The sequence below is a fragment of the Rhopilema esculentum genome, chromosome 12, assembly GCF_057945365.1.
Source record: "Rhopilema esculentum isolate cy_ngs chromosome 12, ASM5794536v1, whole genome shotgun sequence".
In the NCBI taxonomy this organism is placed as follows: Eukaryota; Metazoa; Cnidaria; class Scyphozoa; order Rhizostomeae; family Rhizostomatidae; genus Rhopilema; species Rhopilema esculentum.
The window spans coordinates 988,076-1,010,692 of NC_142826.1; the positions used below are offsets into that span (position 1 = coordinate 988,076).

General features: G+C 36.4%; 1 protein-coding gene across 1 annotated transcript; it reads right to left on the bottom strand.

Annotated features, from left to right (window-relative positions):
* Positions 1–290: 290 nt before the first annotated feature.
* On the bottom strand, positions 291–22,474 carry LOC135681184 (uncharacterized). Its single transcript, XM_065195509.2, has 17 exons — positions 18,396–22,474; positions 17,093–17,412; positions 15,920–16,091; positions 15,439–15,743; positions 12,763–12,946; positions 12,195–12,317; positions 11,874–12,002; positions 10,648–10,964; positions 8,963–9,122; positions 8,174–8,484; positions 7,467–7,644; positions 6,887–7,212; positions 3,329–3,488; positions 2,577–2,887; positions 1,898–2,063; positions 642–806; positions 291–430 (listed from the first exon to the last, which is right to left on the bottom strand). The coding sequence occupies exons 1-17, from the start codon at positions 18,526–18,528 to the stop codon at positions 291–293; spliced, it is 3,600 nt and encodes a 1,199-aa protein (XP_065051581.2). The 5' UTR covers positions 18,529–22,474.
* Between the last annotated feature and the right edge of the window lie 143 nt (positions 22,475–22,617).

Genomic DNA, 22,617 nt, shown 5'->3' on the forward strand with positions numbered 1-22,617 from the left:
GACGATTTGACAAATAACAACTATTTAGACATTTTGAAGATTTTTCTGATGTTTACAAAGTTCTCTGATTCGCTCTGCTTTTCTTTTCCATTTGATCGATACATGATAGGATCAAAGAAGACAAAATACTTTCTTTCTTTTGCGAGGGTATATTTTCATCACTCTCAGTAAAAGGAAAATGAATTTTCATTCATTGTTTGCTAATTATGTTTAAGCTTATTTATTACAAACCAAATCTTTAATATTTAGAGTGCTTCATATACATTTTTACACAAAAAACTTTAATTACTTCAAGTTCTTGCAATCGCAAGCAATGACGTCATCGACGTAACAGTCACAATCATTGAGCTGAATTGTAAGGATGACGATGACGACGAAGATCCACCTGCGCCTCCACCAGCAGCTCCTCCGCTTCCACCAAAAGAGAATCCTGCAAGTAAAGTCCAGTTGTTATGGTCGATATCTCGGCAGTTGGCAAAAGCATTAACAAGTATAACTTATTGAAGAAGATACAATGAATGTCAACTGAAAAAGCTTTCAATATTCGATGGAGAAAGAGCGGAAGCTAATCTAAAACTCGAGTTATCAAGAGTCCATAAATGCTCAAGGAATTGAAATAAACTTTATTCAAAACTGTTTACCCAGACAAGATGGCACTTCTCCCGTCCACTTTCCCGTTTTACTGCATGTTTGTGGCCGCTTGTTTAAACGAAGCCCTGTCTGGCACCTATATTGTGCTTCTTGAGTGACGTCATATTCGATTTTTTTGAGTTTGCCGTTGGTAGGAACAGTAGGTAACACGCATCCTACAATAAGTAAGATTTGTTTTAAAACGGAATTGGGCTGCACTATTTGCCGATTGATTTATGGAGAGAAGTGTCTCCATAAATTTATAAAATTGCAAAAATAAAGTTATTAGAATTCATTGCTATCGTTGTTCAATTTCATGACAAAACATCTCTTTTCTTTGCACATATTCCTCCTATCACTTTTTTAAGAAGCATCGACAGATTTGCAATGAAGAAAAATATAATATGTACTTTGTACAGTCTTGCTGTTGGCATGAAAATTATATAATTGAAAAGCACACTGCAATAACATTTTGGGGAAGAAATTTTAAGGATATCCATCTTTTTAAGAAAACCACAGGTTCCAAAGCCCTTCGCAGTCTGCATTTGAAGCAGTAATTTGAATTCGTATTTGAATTCGGGGGATGCAAACGACAAATTTATAAACTAATGTTTTTTAACTCCTGGAAGCCATTGTTGGGTAATCACCGCCTCATATTTTCATCATGCGCCATTTTTATTGATTTGATTTTGGCGCCAATGCCTCTCCTTTTCAAAGCGACTGTCAGCGATCGCTTTACATGGCCGCAAGCGGCCAGCTGGGATTTGGAGCTTCAATATAGAAAAGGGATAAACATAGAGTTCAAAAGCCAAGCAGCGACTTCGGGTTCACAAGCGAATTTTGAATGTAAAGAAAAAGGTGAGTTTCATAAACTTATGCACAAAATTGCATAACATTCTGCTGGTGATTGCTGAAAAGCTCAACCGAGCTGAACCACTAAGGTGACCAGGGGGTAGCGTGCATGCTTGCTGTTTGCTGCTCGTTGGTTTTCGCTGAGATTTGCTAGAGAAAAGAACATCGGAAATCTGATAGTGACCCCAACTTTTGGAAGTTAACTTGTTATTTAAAGGGTTTGAACAAAGTAATGTTCTTCTGACCAGCTAGATCCATCGACAAATTTCTGATTCCTTATTTCATCTTGCTGATACTTAACAAACGCCAGCAAAAATGAATTTCCAATGGGTCATCCAAATCTATACACATGTCTCATTAAACGGTAAGTTTGTGCTGTAATAAAATACTGTTTTAAGTAAGATCAAAATCACACCTGACTCAATCAATGGGATGCCCAATTCTAGTTTTGTAGGACCTGTGAATCTTTGCGAGCGCTTCTCTTGTACCCAGTGATACTTTTTTCTTGAAGTGGAACCTACAAAAATGTATGACTGTCGATACGCGTCGAATGATATCATCCGTTTGTGAATCAAAGATGCCTGAAAGCAGAAGAAAGTTTTAAGGTGAACAGAGAATCAATGTAATAGTTTTCAAAGCCTTCGATTCAACATAAGCATCATGGCGGAGTTATGACTTAACAGGGGAGGGGGGAGATTTAGTATATGCCAACAAGTCAAGACGCTAAACTCTATTCACGCCCAACCATGGCATGGAAAACACCAAATCTTTGTAATGTATATCATGCCATAAAGCTTGCAGAATTCATATGAACGCAAAAAGGCTGTAGTGATGATTTTGCGACTGCCTTATGGCGACTGCCTAAATAATCAACACTGTTTTGGGCGAAGGGGACAGAAGTAATGATTTTTAGGAATGAAAGTATTATCTTGTACAATGCCTGCCTAAGTATTTCTGGCAGGTATTCTACAAGAGAGAGAGAAAGCATTTTCAAATATACAAAATGTTTTGTTTTTGGTATATTTTTGTGATTGGCCAATTACAAAATATCATGAGGTAGGCTGAATTTGATAACAGAAGAACATTACACTTACAATGGCTGTCTTCGCCCCCATTTTCAAATTTGTATACCCTTCGTCTTTGATGACACCAATCACAATTTTGTTCTTTTGTATTCCTTTTATAAATTCCTCCATTTGTTCTGAGCCCTTTCCGTTGCGATCCCACGTGTCAAAATTGGCAGTCTTCTCGATATCGCCACTTCCGAAATCAATAACGGCGAGGTTGAACCCGCGACCATTTCTAGAGTAATCTTTCCCATTTATATTGATGATGTTTTTGTTAAGGTTGCAGTCACCAGCACTATGATCGTCGCATGTCATTGATTCAAGTTTAAGCGTCAGTTCTGCAAAATAACAACGCATGCCACACGACTGACGTTCATGAAAATGGCAAAACGACATTGGAACATTGGGGGGTGATAGGGGTTACTTGGGTGTTTCTTGAGAGGAAAGCGGGTATAAGGGTTGTACTAATGTACAACATACAATGATGTCTGGCTCAGCACAACAAAAATTGGCTAAGTGGCTTTCTGATGTTGTTGACCCTGTTCTTTAAAAATATTCAAAACATTGTATCAAGAATTCCTTTACGTTCGCTGAGTTCATGCAAAACTTGAACATAAAAAAGATCCAACAGTCGCATGCAATAGCCTCGTCATGCCATGCAAGATATTTTTTTCCCTTTTCAAAGCTTAAAAGTGCAGCTTGTCTTTTTTTCAGTTAAATTTGGCATGACCAATGAAATTCCCCGCATCTTTGAAAATCTTATGTAAACAAAGCCTTACCTGGACGTAAAGGAATTTTCGCTGTCAAGTACACGCCTCCTTTTCGATGAGGTGTGTGTTTTTGTTGTACCCAAGCCTCTTTAACTTTTCCTTTATATCCAATAAACGCATAAGCTCCACGCATGACAAATTTAGCTGGTTCTTGACCAAGTAGTCCCTTCTAAAAAATTCAAGCGAAATTCGTTCCAATGGAGACTGATACATTTAACATATTAAATCATTATAATAGGAGAGACCAGAAGAATGTTTACACCGTAGAGATGTGAGAATACTCGAGCATAGATAGATAGATAGATAGATAGATAGATCAACTTTATTTACAGAGGATAAACCTGGTTAGCCTAATAACTAATCTTCCCCAGGGTCCTCTCTACTAACTACAAAATAAGAATATAATACTATTATTTTTAAGTGTCCTTTAAGTTTCTAAAGAGCCTAGTAACAATTTTGTTAAAAGTAAAGTTTAAGTATTATCTGAAACGTCAAGGTAATGCTGATACACTTTTCTCTTGAAAATTTCCAGTGATGTTGACTGTCTAATGTTAAGTGGAAGTTCATTCCATATTTTACTTCCTTTTATTGATATTGACTGATCAACCTTTTTCAGTTTTGATCTGGGCACATACAAATTTTTGTGTGATGAACTTCTCGTCAATCGCTGTTTAATCTGATTTTGATGAGTAAACAAATCAGTCATATATTTTGGAGCTAGTCCATTTAGAGCCTACTAGACTACTATGGCTGTTTTGAAGTTAATTCTTCGTTGAATGGGCAGCCACTTAAGTTTCTTAAACAGTGGACCTGAATGTTCACGGTTTGGAAGGTCATATATCAACCTTGCTGCTCTCTTTTGAAGCTTCAACAGCGAGGATATCTTCGTAGAAGACCCCCAAACCACACTGCCGTAATCAAAATAGACTTGTATGAAGTTTTGATAGAACAATTTTCTTGTATCAAATGGCAGGTAAGACTTGATCCTACGAAATAGAGCAAGGTTGCGGCTTACAGTATTGCATAAGTTTTTAACTTGATCGTTCCATGTAAGATCTTGGTCAATAATAACTCCAAGGAGCTTTTGTTGGTGAATCTGAAGTAATGGCTGCTCATTCATTTTCACCTCAATTGCTTGATCTTGTTGGTTTCTTTTCAGCTTCGAACGTTTTTGCTGTGTCGTGACCAGAAGAGACTTTGTTTTCTCTACATTGACAGCCATCTTGTTTTCATTGCACCACGTTGCGATTTGTCTAGCGGATGTGTTCAACTTTGTTTCAATCTCTTTGACAGTCTTTCCAGAAACTGATATAGTGCTATCGTCTGCATACATCTCTAATTCACCTTCCTTTATTTCTAATGGTATGTCATTCATGAACAAGATGAATAAAAGTGGACCTAAAATTGAGCCTTGTGGTACCCCTGACTTCACAACCTCAGGATCTGAGATGTTATTTTTAAAATTAACCATTTGCTTACGTTCGTTCAAATAGGAAGTGAACCATTCAAGTGTTTTACCGCAGCATTGATACAGTTTTAGCTTTTCCAATAATAATTTATGATTGACAAGATCGAACGCTTTTCTCAAATCGAGCAGAATAACGCCTGTCATGAGGCCATCGTTCATAGACTTCAACCATCGGGTTGTTAGATTGAGAAGAGCAGTTTCACATGAGTGCATTGCTCTGAAGCCTGACTGAGCTACATAAAGGAGACCATGTGTGTCCAGGTATCTGTAGAAATGACGGTGGACATGTTTTTCAATTATTTTACTTAGCAGTGGAAGGACTGAAATTGGTCGAAAGTTCCCAAAATCATGGAGGGGGCCAGACTTGTGTACTGGAGTGACTTTCGCGGTTTTCCAAACGTCTGGAACGATACCAGATGTAAAACTTTTATTCATGATCTTGGTAACAGATTGAACAATCTCGGGAGCTGCTGCTTTTAACAATTTACAACTTATCCCGTCGATTCCAACAGCCTTTTTCTTAGGCATGGCATTTATTTCCTTTAATACATATTCCTCTGTCATTAATGGTATTGTGAATTCAGTAGATCTGTTAATTTTTGATTCGATAAAGGATTTAAGCCTCTGCAAGTTTGGCATAAGGTTTCCTGACACTTCTGGTATGTACTTTTCAACAATGTCTACAAATGCTTATTAAAAAGGTTGGAGATTTGAGCACTGTCAGTTATATGCTTTCCATCACTGCTCATAAATATTGGCTCTTGCGATTTTTCTTTTGGTGTTAAATCCTTAAGGTAGGACCATAATGCTTTGCTATTTTTCTGCTGATTTTCAATCATTGTATGGTAGTACACCTTCTTTGCTTCTTTTATCAGCCCAACAACTTCATTGCGCAATATTCTAGCCTCGTTATGAAAACCAGCTGCTTTTAATCGGTCTCGCTCATTAATAGCCTGAATGATATCAGGAGTCATCCAGTCAGGTTGTTTTGGATGTCTTACTCTTCTACTACGCATTGCTGCATGACAATCGACTATATTCATGAAAAGGCTGCTCCAAGCACTTAGGGCATCATTTGGGTTGTCAACTGTGTCCAGTACATGCCAAGGTACCTCTTTTAAATCTTCTCTAAATTTCTGTTCATTGAAGTTCTTCATGGATCTATATTTTATATGAGTATGCTGTTGCTTTTGGGAAAACTTAAGCCTCCAGACAGCACATATAGGATAGTGATTAAGTCACTCGTTATTTGGGGGTTGGAAGAAACCTTGCAAGAAGTGACAGTAGTAAAGATTGAGAACGCAAGTGTAAGAAGTAGTTATTTATGAAAGATTCCTAATGGAAGTTAAGTAGAATAAAATAGCATTTTCGGTTAGTTTGCTGGATTGTTCAAGTCGCTTCGTCACAACACTTCCTCGGGCTTATGGCTCCAAAAAACAAAAATAATAGAAGAGGCATCAAGAAGAGGAAATGGAAAGGAGGGAGGTGAAATTCCAACCTCGTATGCGAGTTGGTTAGGACTTCAACCAAATTTGACATTTATTGATTATCAGAAAACCATTGACTTCTGTCAGATCAGCTACGAAATTCTGTGACAGACAATAGGAAAATGGGATTTTTTTTACATCATTTTGTTACCCATCTTTGTTGGGTTTCAACCGACTATGAATCAAGCAACCTTGGAAACGTCAGGACGGTTGTACATAGTTGAAAGCGGGTAGGGATTACGTTCAGTTTGCTTCATGGCTTCTATGCAATCAAATTTCTTTAACGAAACCAATGAAGCCAATGAAAACACCAGGAGATAACGAAGTTAGGACAACAGTCTGAGTGGATACACATAACCTTTGGATAAATGATGACCCTCACTCTTTTCCATGGCCCGTTTCCAACCATTTCTGTATCTTTTTGCCAACTCTTTTCTCCATTCTATTCCAACTATTTTCACTCTTTCCCCATCCCTTTCTACACTATTTTCTTTACCCTTTTTTACCCATTTCTCTATGCTTCTCTACTTCTTTTCTCTTACTAGTAATTAAAAAAGCAGAAACTTTTCAACCTGAAGATATGAATGCAAAGCATAGAAAGTTAGTCTGTACCATTGCACTTTTCAACGCTGCTGTGTGCGCATATTCGTACGCATCACCTTTAACAACACCAAAGACCACTGCAGAAAGAGGCAATGCCATGATGAATTCCACCATCTTTGTAGCCTCGGAATGGGCTCTCGCTGTGTCGAACCTCTTTCTGTTTAGAACATGACCCGATATTCGGCTGATGGCAACGATGTTAATGCCTCTGCCATTTAATGCCAGTTCCTTTCCATAGACTGCAATGGAGGAAGCAGCCTCGTGACATTTCACACCTCCGATTCTGTGGGGTCCTTGGTCATCACATCCCGTTGATACAAGCTTTACGGTGATCTCTAGACAAATAGTAAGACATAATTCATTGTTCCTTTTCAGAACGCACCAATTACTTAGATGGGCACAAGGGTAAAAATGTCTTAATAATGTGTGAAAATTAATCGACGTGGAGGTGCACACTCAGCAGATTTTCTGCGCAACTCATGAAACATAAATCAATATCCTTCCAGGGAGCAACAATTAAAGTGCATTACAAACTATCGAAGAAACTTATAAACTATTGAATTTGGAGTATCTGGTGTTATTGCGGTACCTTTTACTTTAGACCCGAATCCAATAATGGGTGACAGTTTGGCAGGGCCTTTCCATGGCTCGACAGCAAGCTGATCGACGAAAGACGGCTTTTTGCTTGTTCCAGTGTAAGTCGAACCAATAAACGCGTAGCTTGAGCCAGTAGTTTTCAGGCTAGCTGGAGCAGCTATCAGTCGACCCTGCAATGAATCATTCCAATCAGAATAACCAAAATAGCCAATATTGCTGTTTATTCTTCAAAGGATTTACATAATTAGGTTATCTACCATCCGTATGTCACAACCAGTGGTGTAGTGCTATCAAAATAACAAGGGGGGCTCTTGCCCAACATGTTGCGAAAAACAATAGCAAAAGTAGTGATCTGCCAATTTTCGGCATCAACAAGGGGAGCTCAGCCCCCCCCCACCCCCCCTGAGCACCCCTTGCTCTACACCCCTGGTCACAACTATGGACAATGCTAATTAATCACTACCACAGTTCATAGTACGTGATAGAAATGGATTTCATGTTCTCACATTTGTGTGTCATTGCTTTGGTAAATCAACTAACCTAGTAAATAAAGAATGAATAAACAATCAATGATAAAAGGAATTGATTGTGAAAAATATTAACAAAATATAATATTTATAGCGCCATGAATGACCCTTTTGGGCGTACGTTGTTCTTATCAGCTGTTGTTGTAAAATTTGAGATACTGGTTACACTCACTAGGGCTTGTTGGGCGTCTGCATTATTTTGAATCCCGCTGTATCCGTCGCCCTTGACGACACCAACTACTATTCGATCAACCGGCAAATTGTTTAAGAATGCAACCATCTTGCTGACGTCAGTATTCATTTTACTTCGGGTATCAAAACTGCGAACTGCTTCTAATGTTCCAGTCCAGCCACTCAAAACTGCGATATTGAAGCCCGGTCTCAAGTCGCTCGATAAATGCTTTCCTTGTAACTCTATTTCTGTCGTTGCAATACTACTTTTTGTGAAGCCGGAAGACACAATATTCACTGACAAGAACGGTGCTGTAATAGTACAAATATTAATTAAATTGGAGCTATTTGTATCTAAGTAATTAAATGTTTATCTTGCAATGTAAGGAAATTTTCAAGCATATCACAATTGCTTCTTGAATTATCTAGACTGACAGAAGGTGTTGTGTGAAAGAAACTGCTAAGGGGCGACACTCTAGCAAAATGCCGGTAGCAAAATGCCAGTAGCAAAATGCTCAAACATCATTGTAAATCAAATAACTGCAGAACAACCAAAATCGACAATCATGACAATGAAAAATCATAATAGCGTAAAGCTACCATGAATCGTTGCTATTTCGCCCCTTTTCTTCTGCTCCCAGCCCTAGACCACAAACATCTTTGGGTGCATTTTCAAGTCTCTTTTACCTCTTTATAATGATTCTTACATTAGGTGATCCTTGATCACATACTACATAAAAATCAACTATATGCACAGTAATAGCAGTACATTCGTATAGAAACAACATACGTGCAGGCAACAGCTGAAACCGAGATTTGACGATTAACGGCCCGGCATAAAGTTGTGTTGATTTTGCTGCAGCCCATGCAGGGACTCCTGGTCCAGAAAACCCGATGAAGGCAAATGCACCCATAAACTTTGATGGAGCTTTGACACCCGTCAGTTGTTTCTTGAAAAAGATGATATGAGACAAAATCTAAATCAACTTTAGGAAAACTATATAAGCTATTTAAGTGTTCATGGTTCTCGAGTTTGTCCACTCTCATTCAGAGATGCCCCATGCTCATCCAGAAAACCACTGGAAAAGGGGTGTCTTATTCCTCAAACCTAGGAAAGTGAAACTTGGGAACCTTTTTGTAATTTGGAAAAAGTAACTGAAAATAGGGTGTTATTTCAAAACGATTCTAGGTCAAGATTCCTCTTTACTGATAATATCACAGCATCTGATACATAAAATCAAATATGTGCATGAATTTCGCACATTGACTAAATTATGAAACCAAAAGATTCTTTCGACCTAGATTGTACGACAACGTACCACTTACTAGATTTGATTCAATAAAACATTTGGAAGTACAGACTTTTGTATGTACAAGGTCAATTGCAACTTATAATAGAGATGTTGGCAGTTATGTTTCACAATGTCTTCCTTTTTCACTTATTACCACTCTAGACAAACCTATAAACCTACAAAGATAAGAATTATGGAACTAAAACGTCAACATGCTCCAATAAGTACAATTTGGGGGGAAAAGTGTGACAGAATCAATGATGATACTTAGAAAAATATCTAACAGATTAAATAGCTTGTTTTGTATGAAATGATATCAAACAACGACCAGATAAGGGCAAATAATACACCCATAATGTCTAAATAATGGCAGTGTCCATGATCCTCAAAAAGCAATGACATATGGAGCAGAAACATGGTCTCTGACCAATCCCCAGGAAAATAAGATGGCTGTAGTCCAAAGGAGCCTGGAGAGAGCAATGATAGGAGAAACAAGGAAGGATAAAATCAAGAACGAAGTTATAAGAACAAAAACCAAAGTTGTAGACATACTTGAGAAAGTTAAAAGAAGCAAAGGTCAATGGGTGGGACACCTTACCCAAATGAACACCAACAAATGGGCTGAAAATGCAACTGAATGGACGCCGATGGATAGAAAAAGAACCAGAGGAAGGCCAGAACGCAGATGGAGGGACGACATAGAAGAGAAAGTAGGAAAGAAGTAGGTGAAAGAGGCCCAAGATCGCCACAAGTGGAGTCATTTGTGGAGACCATCTGCCAGCATTGGCATGACGGGCTGAGATGATGATGATGAATATCGAAATGACTAAATCTTTAGATTATATAGATTCAACATGACATTTGCTTTTCCATAAGTTTCAGAACAATTTAAGCACTGCTTGCGAGCAGTGCTTTGTCACCACAGATCGAAAAACATTTTCAACATAGAAATTGCACCTGTTCTATACTCAGTGAATATCAAAGTCAAAATGACAGTTAACTGTCATCAAAACGTACTAGACATTCTATTGAGTGGAAGACATCCATTTAGATATTTTTGAGAAGGTGTTTATCTGATGATCTTTATCTGAAAATACTGTTAATTAGAGAAAGTACTATGTTGTCAATTAATCCTTATTCAAATTTATATATCAATTACGGAACTGATTAGAAAATTACTCACAATCATCGTCCATGCAGTAACAGGCACATGTTTAATTTCGTCACTCATTACAGCACCAACAACAATTTTCAATTTTTCCAACGTATACAATGCATATACAAGCTTGTTGCCTTCATTTTTATCTCGCCATGTATCAAATGTCATCGATTTCTCGATATTTCCTGTTTGACTGTTTAGAACAATGATTTTAAACCCCCTTTCTTGCTTACGCAACAAATTATCTCCATCCAATTCAATCCTGATGGGCAACTTTTTGCAAATGTAATTTTTTGGATTTTTGTGAAAACAATGTGATGAGTATACAGCAATACTGACGTCTATAAAAGAGACAAAATGAGCGTTAAAGCCCTGTTTACACTATACAATCTAACTAGGGTTAGTCTGCGCCTCAATCCACAAATGTGGCAACCAGGGTTCGCCCTAGGATTTAAGTAACGCAAATCGAGCCTGAAACAGTCAATTTTGTAGTATAAACGGAATCAGAGGCGAACCTTGGTTAGTTTGATAGCAACGCACGCGTAACACAGAAAATCGAAGAGGTGATGATAAGCAAAATGGCGACCGTCAACGTGTTTAATTTTGTGAACTTTATAGAATACAATAAACCGCCAATTATTTGAAAACAGGTATTTTAAGCGCGGGCTTCGTGCAATGGGAAAACCTCGCATTCACGCTTTGCGTTGTTTGCATTCGGCGCCATTTCTGTCGTTACACATGCGTCCTAAAGTAACTAACCCAGGTTCGCCCCAGGTTTTTTAAACTAACCAGGTTTCGACCTAGGGTGAACCCACCTTCCAAGAGGGGTTGTTTTAACCTGAGGCGAACATGGGTTAGTTTGCATTTACACTACAAAAATCTAGCCTGGGTTAGTTCTCTGAAGATGAGAGAGCCTGATTTTGTTTAAACGAGAAACGTATATAAAAGAAACATCCCAGGGCAGCCGTCTGCCCAATAGAAAACAAAAAACACGAAACCGCAACATAAATATAATATAAAAACACCATCAAATACTTCTAAATATGCAAGATCAGCTAAATATATTAAATTTCGACTGAGATATGGCCAATGAAAGATTTGAAGTCTGCTAACGGAGACCAAAATTACAGTTGTTGATGGGAAAAGAGCCTATGCTCATGTGGCCATACCACACCCAATTCATGCCTCATTTGCCAAAAAAGTATTCGAATAGAATTTTATTACGTTATAACACGTCATCCAAGAAGTACCTTTGCAATTTACTCCATGCTTCGCCGTATCGCTATTTTTCCCACAGTCACATTTGTAAGAACCAGCTGTGTTTATGCATTTGCTTATTTTGCTACAAACTGCTGTTCCATCTTGGCATTCGTCTATGTCTGCGTTGATGGAAAAGGAATATTTGACAAATATTCAACAAATATTTAATGTAGCAAATCATACCCTGTTGATTTCTTAAGATCCTAATATCGCTGAACATCTGCAAAACTGGTTACTTGTTTTAAAGATTTCGTTAATATTATATATATATCTTCGACGAAAACATCCTACAAAGTCATCAAAATACACACCGACACAGTCATTTTGTACTTTTTTAAAACCTTCTTTGCATGGACATTCATAAGAACCCATTGTGTTCCGACATTCTGTGTTTGCACCACACATTGCTTGTCCATTGGTGCATTCGTCAACCTCTGCAATGGAGAAAATCCCAGGCAATCAATTTCTGCAATTTTTACCCTAACTGATCAGTTTTGCTCTAAACATAAAGTCGGTCCATCACCAAAGACTCTAGCCTTGATCATCTTCTTCCAACTTTTCTAATAAAAACCATCCATTTAACCATTTTTGCAAAGAAGAAAGTATGGAATGAAAACAGTTTCATATGGGAGATGCAATTGGTTTGATATTATATTCCCGTCAAAGTTAGAATTAAAACGAAAAAATGGGCATGCTTTTCCTGGGCTGACATCTAACAAATATTTCTTTGTCAAGGATAACCCATGTAGGATACAGATTTGGCGCAGAAAATCTTTAAATCCTTGAGGAAAGGACAGGAAAAAAACTTCGGCTGTTGCCAAGAGAAAGGCGGCGAACCAACTTAAAGTACACATAAATAACAAATCATAAATTATGTACCTCCTCTTCTTGTGAAATAGTGAAGCTTCAAGAAATGCCTACGCAAATGCTTTGGTTGTATCTTTTTTGTCATTCTTGCCAACGGAAAATCTAGGGCAGGTAACGCTGATTTTCCGCCTGTATAGCCAACAAAGACCCAGGAGACACCAAAATCTTTTGGAAAGGGCGTGAAGGTGATCTTTGACTAATGAAGGAAAACTGTCGTTGTTTAAAACAAAGGTTTATGTCAATTTATTGAAAATGTGGTGTGAGATTATAAAAATGAATTTGTTGGATTCGGAAGTAATATCGACTAAACTTATCACAAAACCTGCAAGGATAACATAAAATATCCCTAGCAACGCAAAATCATAGACTTTAGAACCAAAACAAAGTAACAGCAACTTGATTAGGAAGAGCCAGTACAAATCGGGCCGATTTCCATTAGAAAAAACTCTGTAAAGTGAAAAAATTCCTAGAAGGAAGTGGGAAGAACGCGTACAGTTCATGCATACTAAAACGTCGCAAGATTTCATTTACCTGAGGAAACATTTAATTGAGCCTGCATCAGCCTGACGTTGAAGAGAAATTTTTCAAAAAATCAAACTGGCCATTCAGAATGCCGCTGATAGCATAATTTCCCTTCAACTATAGCGTTCTAACTTATTATGCAAAAACTAATGAAATTTTTTCACACTATTGACAATAATACCCTTTTGTGCACTTGTATTTAGTACATTCAACTTTTATATTACATTACATTACATTACATTACATTACATTACATTACATTACATTACATTACATTACATTACATTACATTACATTACATTACATTACATTACATTACATTACATTACATTACATTACATTACATTACATTACATTACATTACATTACATTACATTACATTACATTACATTACATTACATTACATTACATTACATTACATTACATTACATTACATTACATTACATTACATTACATTACATTACATTACATTACATTATATTATATTATATTATATTATATCATATCATATTATATTATATTATATTATATTATATTATATTATATTATATTATATTATATTATATTATATTATATTATATTATATTATATTATATTATATTATATTATATTATATTATATTATATTATATTATATTATATTATATTATATTATATTATATTATATTATATTATATTATATTATATTATATTATATTATATTATATTATATTATATTATATTATATTATATTATATTATATTATATTATATTATATTATATTATATTATATTATATTATATTATATTATATTATATTATATTATATTATATTATATTATATTATATTATATTATATTATATTATATTATATTATATTATATTATATTATATCATATTTTATTATATTATATTTTATTATATTATATTACATTATATTATATTATATTATATGATATGATATGATATGATATGATATTATATGATATTATATTATATTATATTATATTATATTATATTATATTATATTATATTATATCATATTATATCATATCATATCATATCATATTATATTATATCATATCATATCATATCATATCATATCATATCATATCATATCATATCATATCATATCATATCATATCATATCATATCATATCATATCATATCATATCGTATCGTATCGTATCGTATCGTATCTCGTATCGTATCGTATCGTATCGTATCATATCATATCATATCATATCATATCATATCATATCATATCATATTATATTATATCATATTATATTATAATAGGTAATAGGAATAAGTAATTTTATTTCAATATCGGCTAGGCTCTCGAACCGTCCTCAGGGAGAAATCTTGTCTTTGACAATAAGGTATGAGAGTTTTAAATCGTTGTTAAAGCCATATCTATTTGAATGTGCGTGTGATATATTCTAATAGGTTTGCATTGTTAAGTGTATAGAAATTGTGTTGAAATCATTCTCTTTGACTTACAAAATTATAGTCATGTACATAGGTCATGTACAAAGGTAATTATCAAAATAATTTTGAATAAATCAGCAAATATATATGGACATATATTCATTATTTTTTAAATCAATAAGAATATTGTATTAATAAAGCTGTCCTTAAGGCTTTTATCTTGAGTGCGAAGTACGTAAGCAGCCCGAAGTAACGTTGAGGAAAAAAATCTTCAAAATCTACGTAACAAAATCTTAAAATCTACCAACCGGGTTATATTATGACGATTATTGTCAAAAGAATATGAAACATCGGTTCCAAAAACTTAATAGCGATAGACCCATAGCTAGATAAGCTTCTGTGAAAAAGGGGGAAGCAGGAGAGGTGCATTCTGTTGACAAACTTTGGATCAATCCAAGTTTTTGGATTTCAAGAATGCAGCCCGTATAAATTGCAAAGTTTCCTTTAAAAATTTTAGATACTTCCCAGCAGAGATAAGTAGTTTTCACAGGAAAAATGGGCCTTTAAATACCTCTAGCAATAAGGAGCCCTTTGGGCTGCAGCCTGGTAGCCCTACGGGCCAGCACTTTTCAGGTTCTTCCCAGCATAGATTTTCAGGTACTTCCCGATATTCCAATTTTAAGCAGGGTCGCACCTTGTTGTTGGCAAACGACAGGCCATGCAAAGCGAAATTTCAGATAGATTACGTAATAACTCACCAACACAGAAGGTAATTTTGGGCCTGCCTTACGCGTCACATCAGCAAAGACCGTACCGAGGACTATCAGGTTCCTTGGCAGTTTTTGAAAATAGGCTACGGCATCGTCTGCAGCTTTTTCAAAATCATGGACATTGAAGCGATTTTCATCAAAGATTTTACCAGTTCTATGGTCAATCGTCAACACGCTGAGACCCATTTGCGGGGCTGTTTTTTTCCCTTCATATCTGAGGTAGCCTTCCATTTCGTCCAGCTTCAACTTGCCGTTGTCAAGCGAGCCCTGTGACTTCAATGTAAAATGCATATCTGCGCAAAATAACGCATGCGTATGAACCACAGTAGGACGAAAAGTTCCTATGCTTTACAGAATTCAAGAGAAAATGAAGCGAACAATGATATAGCATATATTAATCAATCTTAAAGCATTTGAAATAGTCTAAATTATGCTAGATTCATGTCAGTTCTAATAAATTCAAATATACCGTTGCCGTATTTGATTTTTCCGACGATCACGTGTAAATGAGCCGGGCCTTTGCCTTTAGGGGTGAACACCCATTCAGCAAAATCATCTGGAAGCGCAAATGAGTCTTTATAGCCAATAAAAGCAGCTGCACTCTGTTTTCTAATTGAGAAACCAGAGCCAGTGATTGAATTCTGAAAGAATAAGATGGTCTCTAGTCTTGTCCTGCTTGTAAGGGGAGGGGAGGGGGAGGTGGGGGGTTGCAAAATTAAGCTCGAAATCAAAAATAAAGCTTGACATTATATTTAACGTAATACAGCTATGAAAGTGCTAGCATTGGGATTGTTATTATTTTGGACACGTAACCATTTGGCCTTTTGCGGATCATCTTAGAAATTCTCTCTTGTGTTTCGAATGCTCTGTATTCATGAGACAACGCCATGTCCCATTCTTTTGCTAAAGGATTACTCAGTGGCGGCTCCAGCCTGGGATAAGTGGGGGGACAAAAGGTGTTCCAGGGACCACGCCCATTGGACCATGCCCCTTTTTCTCTATTTGAAATCATTTCTTCCGGAGGAAACACCTCTTGTCTCCCAAGAAATGTCATTTACATGTGACGATCTAGATAACGTACATACCCCCCCCCCCCTGAAGTTTTCTCATCAGGTTTGCTAAAATCTCAAGGACCAACATTCCAAAAGTCCGTCGTAGCCTACTCGAGGTTACATTTTTGTCGACAAAATAAATTCAATTAAAAATTGAAGTAAATTTATAGGTTCTAATTGTAACCCCAACAATATAAATAAAAATTCTAGAATTTGATCTAAACTTGGTTCCTTGAAAACAAGTGCGCATGCTCGTTTTGCAGTAAGTTATCTGTCTTACGTGATCCATGAAATTCTTTATGTTAGTTTTAATTAGTGTGCGTTCACTATTGTAAAAGGTAACATTAAATAATCTATAAAATACAATAAAATCAATAGGAAAAAGCATATAGGTAAGTGGCTATAATTTAAACAACTTTATTGTTACATGTTGTGTCCTACAGGGATCCTTTCTTGGTTCACTTTCTTTCCCATTTATATAAATAACATTTCAGCCAATCCAGAGGGTGTAAACAAATGGATTGCAAAAGATCAACTGAACCGAACATTGAAATTCAGATAACTTTCCCGCAGTGCATTGATGAACTTACCAATGCTCTTATGCCCCTGTGATCCATGTTATAACCCCATTTGTCATGAGCCACGCCCAACACAATCCGCTTGTTCTTGATATTCGTTATGAAGCTCTCCATTCGAGTGTTAGCTATTTTCGAACCCCAGGTGTCAAAATTCTTAGCTGCTTCAATGTTTCCAGTCCTATGGTCGACAACAACAATATTCCATCCTCGTTTCTTTCTTATTGCGAATTCACCATTGACAAGAATGCGAGTGTCGAGTTCGCGCCTGTTACAATCCCGGTTCCCGCCCACGTTGTCATCGCAATGGAAGGATTGTAAATCAATGTCGATTCCTAGAAAATATTTGAATTGGCTAAAGAGGGCAAGGGTTTAATGTGTAACTTCTTACGGGATAAAGACGGTGGGGGCAATTATAAAGATCATTGGATACAAGGGAAGAACATCTAATCGAATGCTCTGAACAAATGACTCAACAAAGCAAAACACAACCTTCTAGAAGATCAGCAATTATTTTAGCTATTTATTCATTATTTTCTCCAACTTAGATAAAAAATTTTGTAAGATTTGAAACAGCTAATGGAGGATTTTAGGTGAGTATGATTAAGCGAAATAAATGGCGTGAAATTTGCTAGACGTAGGTTTCCCGCCACCAAAATCATAATTATAACTTTTATAAGTTTTAATTTTGTTATGTGCTTATCAACACTTTGGTTTGGTTCTAGCTGTTAACTAATTCATTCCTACCATTATGAATAAAATATTATAGATTTCGAAAAGAATAAAAGCTAATTCAATAACTGTATTCATAGGTATTCAATTATTCTGTTTATTCATTCTGGTTTCTGCAGTCATTCGTATGTTTTCAATTATCCGGAATTTGGGATTATCCGCACGAATCTTGAAGTCCTGTGTCCCGAGAAGACCAGATAATTGAATAAGTACAGTAATTGTAACTGATTCAATTGCAAATGTAGCGCATACAATTTTTGGCATCCCAGTATCGTACTTTTTAAACTTCATCAAGGGCGTTGACATCAGTAAGTTCATTCCAAAACAGACTCCATCGTAAAGTTAGGGAATTTATTCCATAGCACTGACAGCTGAGCGACGGGAGCGGGCAGAGCTGTTCAGTACAAAAGTACCCTCTTAATAACGACGCTTATTCAAGGGCGTGCTCAGGGGGTGCCTGCTGTTTTTCAGCGACTCTCTTCTGCCCTTAGACTTATCATCATAACAATTTATGAACCCTGTAATGGAGAAGTTGCCACCGAATTGTGATCATCAATATCTAAATTGAATGTTTTATAGGCCTTACCGAGATCTGCATAAACAGCGGAGCTCGCAAGAATAACAAAGACTAGCTTCAGTGACATCTTGGAACTTTCATCCGATAGCTTGAACAAAAGCTGCCACATTGCATCAAAAGATACCATGCAAAGTATGTGCATTAATCTGCCTTTTTTTAAAACGTCACAAGTGCGTGATAAGTAGGGAAGCCTTGCAGTAAAAACCGCAATAATATTACGTCACATGATATAGGAGCCGAAGTGCCATGGCCTGGGCCTGGGCATATTCTTAACGGTTTTCAGTTGATTGCCTCCATCAGAACTACAATCCTGGCCAAAAGGTTAGTGGACTGGTGAAAAAACCACTAAAATTGCAACTTGACCCCAACAATATTATCAAAACCCCTCACCCCTGAAGCAATGTTGGTTTTTTCTTAAATACCCAAGTAACAGCAATCGAGAAGAGTAGAAATAAGCGTATCAACATTGACAGTGGGGGGCGGGGAGCGTATTTTTCCAAAAATACTACAATTTTCCAGCCCAGTCCAATAACTTTTGGCCAGGATTGTCTGATTTCTAAGCAGAATGAAAATCTATCATAGTGGTTTGTTATGTATCGGAAAGAGCTACCAGGTGTCTAGACATGGTTGTCCAATGCTAAAAAACTAGGAAGCCGGTCTTTTAGGGCATTTTGTGTTGAATCTTCATAGAAATTAAAGAATTTCGAAAAGCTGCACTTGACGTAGAAAATCGGAGGAGATGCGATATGTCTACCTAAATTGATTAGAATCAAAGTTCTCTACGTATGTGGAGGGTACAAAATTAAAATGGGAAATATATATATACGGGTGTCCTTCTTGGTCAAGTAACTACAAATAATGGGTTAGTATGGGTTTAATAGTCTACACATTGCGTTTTGCCTCAGACTTTGCTATTGTAGTACGTACATTGAATTTGCCGTCGATCTTTGTATACGAAAGATTAGTTGATAACATGTGAAAGTTAAAGAGAGAAAGAAATTGGCAAATGCTATCTGATATCCTACAGCAGAGTAAATGCAGCCAAATTCCCAGCAAGAGAGTCAGTTGTAGAGAACAAAAAACACAATAGCTCCGTCGAGAGAGAAAAAGAAATAATGGCTGTAAGATTGAAAACATTCGAGTTTACCCATGATATACAAGCAGATAAACATAAAACATTTCAAGTTGTCCTCGCTACTTTGCAGAACTGACAATGAGTGACATCAATGTCAACTTTAGTTTATTTGAAAATGTCACGAGTTACCAACGGGTTACCAACGAGTTACCCTAACGAGTTACCTTTTTCAATAGTGGTTTTATATGGGAATACCACGAGTTACCATGACTTTTTTAATAAATATAAATATATTATAATTATAAAGAAGGTGGTAACTCGTTGGTATCTCGTATACATCCATACTGAGGTCTGCAAATGTAGAATGTAACCCGTACGGTAACTCGTTGGTGACTCATGGTAACTCGTGATCATTTTCCCAGTACGGCACAAAAGGCTCCTTTTTTCAATATTATATATTAGCGCATGCGTAAAAATGGATTTGTTGTTATAAAATTCCAAATTGCAAGTTTAGATTTTTTAAACATGAAATTTGAAGATACATAGACACTATATGTCTAGTAGATTTTGATCACCGTAACCCCTCCCCCCGATTTTGATAATCTTTCTGCCCTGAACACTTGTATTCAAGACCCCCTAATATGAAAAAATTAGACTTTAACAAACCCGCCAACAACTTTCAACTGTACCCGAGAGTACATTTGCCCTTTAATAACCATCATTCGACTTTTCTAATAATTTGTGGGTTCTATTTTACCATTGTCTAAGTAGTAATAATTTTCTCTATGGCATCTCTATTCAATTGCTGCTTGACAATTCCAAAAAATCAATTAGATTTAGGCTTGAGCTTCAAGGTAGAATTGAAACAAGTTGTGAATTCGATTCCTGCATGACCTCTTTTGCTTGCTGAATATAAAATTCTTCATGATTGGACCCACCTTTCTTAAATTGCTCCTATTTTAGGTTACAAAAAATGATACTTCTGTATGAGATTTGCAAATTTTCATCTCCTCCCTTTTACCTCTATATCAGACAATCCTGGCCAAAAGGTTAGTGGACTGGTGAAAAAACCACTAAAATTGCAACTTGACCCCAACAATATTATCAAAACCCCTCACCCCTGAAGCAATGTTGGTTTTTTCTTAAATACCCAAGTAACAGCAATCGAGAAGAGTAGAAATAAGCGTATCAACATTGACAGTGGGGGGCGGGGAGCGTATTTTTCCAAAAATACTACAATTTTCCAGCCCAGTCCAATAACTTTTGGCCAGGATTGTCTGATTTCTAAGCAGAATGAAAATCTATCATAGTGGTTTGTTATGTATCGGAAAGAGCTACCAGGTGTCTAGACATGGTTGTCCAATGCTAAAAAACTAGGAAGCCGGTCTTTTAGGGCATTTTGTGTTGAATCTTCATAGAAATTAAAGAATTTCGAAAAGCTGCACTTGACGTAGAAAATCGGAGGAGATGCGATATGTCTACCTAAATTGATTAGAATCAAAGTTCTCTACGTATGTGGAGGGTACAAAATTAAAATGGGAAATATATATATACGGGTGTCCTTCTTGGTCAAGTAACTACAAATAATGGGTTAGTATGGGTTTAATAGTCTACACATTGCGTTTTGCCTCAGACTTTGCTATTGTAGTACGTACATTGAATTTGCCGTCGATCTTTGTATACGAAAGATTAGTTGATAACATGTGAAAGTTAAAGAGAGAAAGAAATTGGCAAATGCTATCTGATATCCTACAGCAGAGTAAATGCAGCCAAATTCCCAGCAAGAGAGTCAGTTGTAGAGAACAAAAAACACAATAGCTCCGTCGAGAGAGAAAAAGAAATAATGGCTGTAAGATTGAAAACATTCGAGTTTACCCATGATATACAAGCAGATAAACATAAAACATTTCAAGTTGTCCTCGCTACTTTGCAGAACTGACAATGAGTGACATCAATGTCAACTTTAGTTTATTTGAAAATGTCACGAGTTACCAACGGGTTACCAACGAGTTACCCTAACGAGTTACCTTTTTCAATAGTGGTTTTATATGGGAATACCACGAGTTACCATGACTTTTTTAATAAATATAAATATATTATAATTATAAAGAAGGTGGTAACTCGTTGGTATCTCGTATACATCCATACTGAGGTCTGCAAATGTAGAATGTAACCCGTACGGTAACTCGTTGGTGACTCATGGTAACTCGTGATCATTTTCCCAGTACGGCACAAAAGGCTCCTTTTTTCAATATTATATATTAGCGCATGCGTAAAAATGGATTTGTTGTTATAAAATTCCAAATTGCAAGTTTAGATTTTTTAAACATGAAATTTGAAGATACATAGACACTATATGTCTAGTAGATTTTGATCACCGTAACCCCTCCCCCCGATTTTGATAATCTTTCTGCCCTGAACACTTGTATTCAAGACCCCCTAATATGAAAAAATTAGACTTTAACAAACCCGCCAACAACTTTCAACTGTACCCGAGAGTACATTTGCCCTTTAATAACCATCATTCGACTTTTCTAATAATTTGTGGGTTCTATTTTACCATTGTCTAAGTAGTAATAATTTTCTCTATGGCATCTCTATTCAATTGCTGCTTGACAATTCCAAAAAATCAATTAGATTTAGGCTTGAGCTTCAAGGTAGAATTGAAACAAGTTGTGAATTCGATTCCTGCATGACCTCTTTTGCTTGCTGAATATAAAATTCTTCATGATTGGACCCACCTTTCTTAAATTGCTCCTATTTTAGGTTACAAAAAATGATACTTCTGTATGAGATTTGCAAATTTTCATCTCCTCCCTTTTACCTCTATATCAGACAATCCTGGCCAAAAGGTTAGTGGACTGGTGAAAAAACCACTAAAATTGCAACTTGACCCCAACAATATTATCAAAACCCCTCACCCCTGAAGCAATGTTGGTTTTTTCTTAAATACCCAAGTAACAGCAATCGAGAAGAGTAGAAATAAGCGTATCAACATTGACAGTGGGGGGCGGGGAGCGTATTTTTCCAAAAATACTACAATTTTCCAGCCCAGTCCAATAACTTTTGGCCAGGATTGTAGCCTCGCCCCTGAAACCGATTTTACACAGGCAGCCAGACTTACAGAAGGGATTCCGAGTCTGTATGATAAAAAAA